General features: G+C 39.0%; 1 protein-coding gene across 1 annotated transcript; it reads left to right on the top strand.

The window, feature by feature from the left end:
* The first annotated feature begins 1,075 nt into the window (after window positions 1-1,075).
* Window positions 1,076-2,045, top strand: LOC121294108 (hemoglobin subunit alpha-like). Its single transcript, XM_041217677.1, has 3 exons — window positions 1,076-1,226; window positions 1,441-1,648; window positions 1,796-2,045. The coding sequence occupies exons 1-3, from the start codon at window positions 1,132-1,134 to the stop codon at window positions 1,922-1,924; spliced, it is 432 nt and encodes a 143-aa protein (XP_041073611.1). The 5' UTR covers window positions 1,076-1,131; the 3' UTR covers window positions 1,925-2,045.
* The last annotated feature ends 289 nt before the right edge of the window (window positions 2,046-2,334 follow it).

Below are 2,334 nucleotides of genomic sequence, written 5' to 3'. Positions count from 1 at the left end.
AAGAAGAATATAACTTATAAATACTAATAGGTAGATGGGTTTATACCTTTATTAAGAGATGCATTTGGCTCACTGCTATTGAAGTTAATGAAATGGTAAGACACTGCTGAAACTGATAAGACATGCTGGTACTGCTGGACTGGTCAGACTGGTGCTGACACTGTTGGACTGGTCAGTCTGGTGCTGACACTGCTGGACTGGTCAGACTGGTGCTGACACTGCTGGACTGGTCAGACTATTGCTGACACTGCTGGACTGGTCAGACTTGTGCTGACACTGCTGGACTGGTCAGTCTGGTGCTGACACTGCTGGACTGGTCAGACTTGTGCTGACACTGTTGGACTGGTCAGTCTGGTGCTGACACTGCTGGACTGGTCAGACTGGTGCTGACACTGCTGGACTGGTCAGACTGGTGCTGACACTGCTGGACTGGTCGGTCTGGTTCTGACACTGCTGGACTGGTCAGACTTGTGTTGACACTGCTGGACTGGTCGGTCTGGTTCTGACACTGCTGGACTGGTCAGACTGGTGCTGACACTGCTGGACTGGTCGGTCTGGTTCTGACACTGCTGGACTGGTCAGACTTATATTGACACTGCTACTGCAGCTCTTAAAAATTTATGGATTAACACTTTTATTTCGTTTTTATTTAGAGTAATTATTTATAGAGTATGAACACAAAAATAATACTTCTTTGCACAGTTCATGGTTCTTTTTAATGTTTTGAATAAGGCCATTTTAATGTATTGATTAAGGCTAATTTTAATGTATTGACTAAGCTCAACGTGTATATTATTTATAGACATAATTTAAAACATATATGAGGTGCTGTGTTTTACAGTGATGATAAGAATGTTCAGAATTCGGTTACGGTTGTAAATTGTGAAAAAAAATAAGTTGTTGGTGCACATAAGCTTATCTTTTGTAAAACAGGAATCTGGCACTCTTACACGCAGAATGCGTTACCACTGTTGCTCGTTGGCACTCCTGTAACCAATGAAAGACGAGTTTTAATGTGATCGTCACGGGGAGTGTCTGCAGCCTCGTCAATATAAAGCATCCTCGCAGCTCGAATTGTCACCAGGTTCTGTTCCGAGCATTCTTATAACAGTTGGAAAAGAAACTGCAAAGATGCCTCTCACACAAGTAGACAAAAACCACGTGAAGTCCATTTGGTCCAAGGCAAGCGGCAAGGCTGAGGAGCTTGGCGCCCAGGCTTTGGGAAGGTAATTAAGCTTCTTTATAATAATGATTATTATTATTATTATTATTATTATTATTATTATTATTATTATTATTATTATTATTATTATTATTATTATTGCTCGACAGTGAATGGGTTTCAACTCGACATGTCAGTGAAATTAATAACTAATAGTTTTCAATAACTTGCTAATTATATTAATGTTAACAAATGCAATGTTTTCTTTTATCTGACAGGATGCTCCAGGCCTTCCCAAATACCAGGACATACTTCTCTCACTATAGTGATATGAGTGTGAAATCAAGTCAAGTGCACGTCCATGGCAAGAAGATCATTGACGCCATCACCGAAGCAGTCAACCACATAGATGACATATCCGGGGCTATGTCCGAACTGAGCACTCTGCACGCCCACACCCTGAGAGTCGATCCTGCCAACTTCAAGGTTCGTCATTGTAAATGTTTTTTTTTTTTTTGTTGTTGTTGGTTTTTTTTTTTTTTTTTAAACTGTTAAACATCATTATATGTTATCTTGCCATTATGTATCTGGAAGTGGCACCGACTCATTTCTTGAACTCTGCTTTGATCTCAGGTCCTGTCCCACAACATCTTGGTGGTCCTGGCACTTTATTTCCCTGCTGACTTCACCCCGGAGGTTCACCTTTCATGTGACAAGTTCCTTTCCTGTGTGTCCTACGCCCTGGCTGAAAAGTACCGTTAAAACACGAAAAGCCGAGCTCGAGACAGGAAACTTACCAGCCATGTCCAAACTGATCCTTCAGTTGTTGTCAATAGACATGGAATAAAATTTTAAAAAAATAAATGATTTGTTCCCATTAAAACCAGTCTGGCCTTTTTTTTCTATACACATAACATTGTCTGTTTAATGTATTTTAATGTTTGTTTAACAGGTCTAAATAAATTTATAAAGTATCTCTGTTGGTATACATACTCAAGGTTTTTGCTGGGCTAGCACAGTTCTTTGCCATTCAACACAATACATCTTTTTACCCTTTACTGTTCATTTCGCCGTTTTTTTTGTTTGTTTTTGTTTTTTGTATTTTGTATTTTGTATATATATATTTTTTTTTAACATAGATTTTTTACGTTTTAAAAATTTAAATGGGACAA

This window comes from Polyodon spathula, chromosome 18, assembly GCF_017654505.1.
Source record: "Polyodon spathula isolate WHYD16114869_AA chromosome 18, ASM1765450v1, whole genome shotgun sequence".
Classification (NCBI taxonomy): domain Eukaryota; kingdom Metazoa; phylum Chordata; class Actinopteri; order Acipenseriformes; family Polyodontidae; genus Polyodon; species Polyodon spathula.
This window is presented reverse-complemented; position numbering and strand designations above follow the sequence as displayed.

Bases quoted from the DNA above. Each gene is read 5' to 3' on its own strand.
- LOC121294108 (XM_041217677.1), top strand. From the start codon at position 1,132: ATGCCTCTCACACAAGTAGACAAAAACCACGTGAAGTCCATTTGGTCC. The intron at 1,227-1,440 runs GTAATTAAGCTT...TTTATCTGACAG, and splicing joins GGCGCCCAGGCTTTGGGAAG to GATGCTCCAGGCCTTCCCAA. The intron at 1,649-1,795 runs GTTCGTCATTGT...CTTTGATCTCAG, and splicing joins TCGATCCTGCCAACTTCAAG to GTCCTGTCCCACAACATCTT.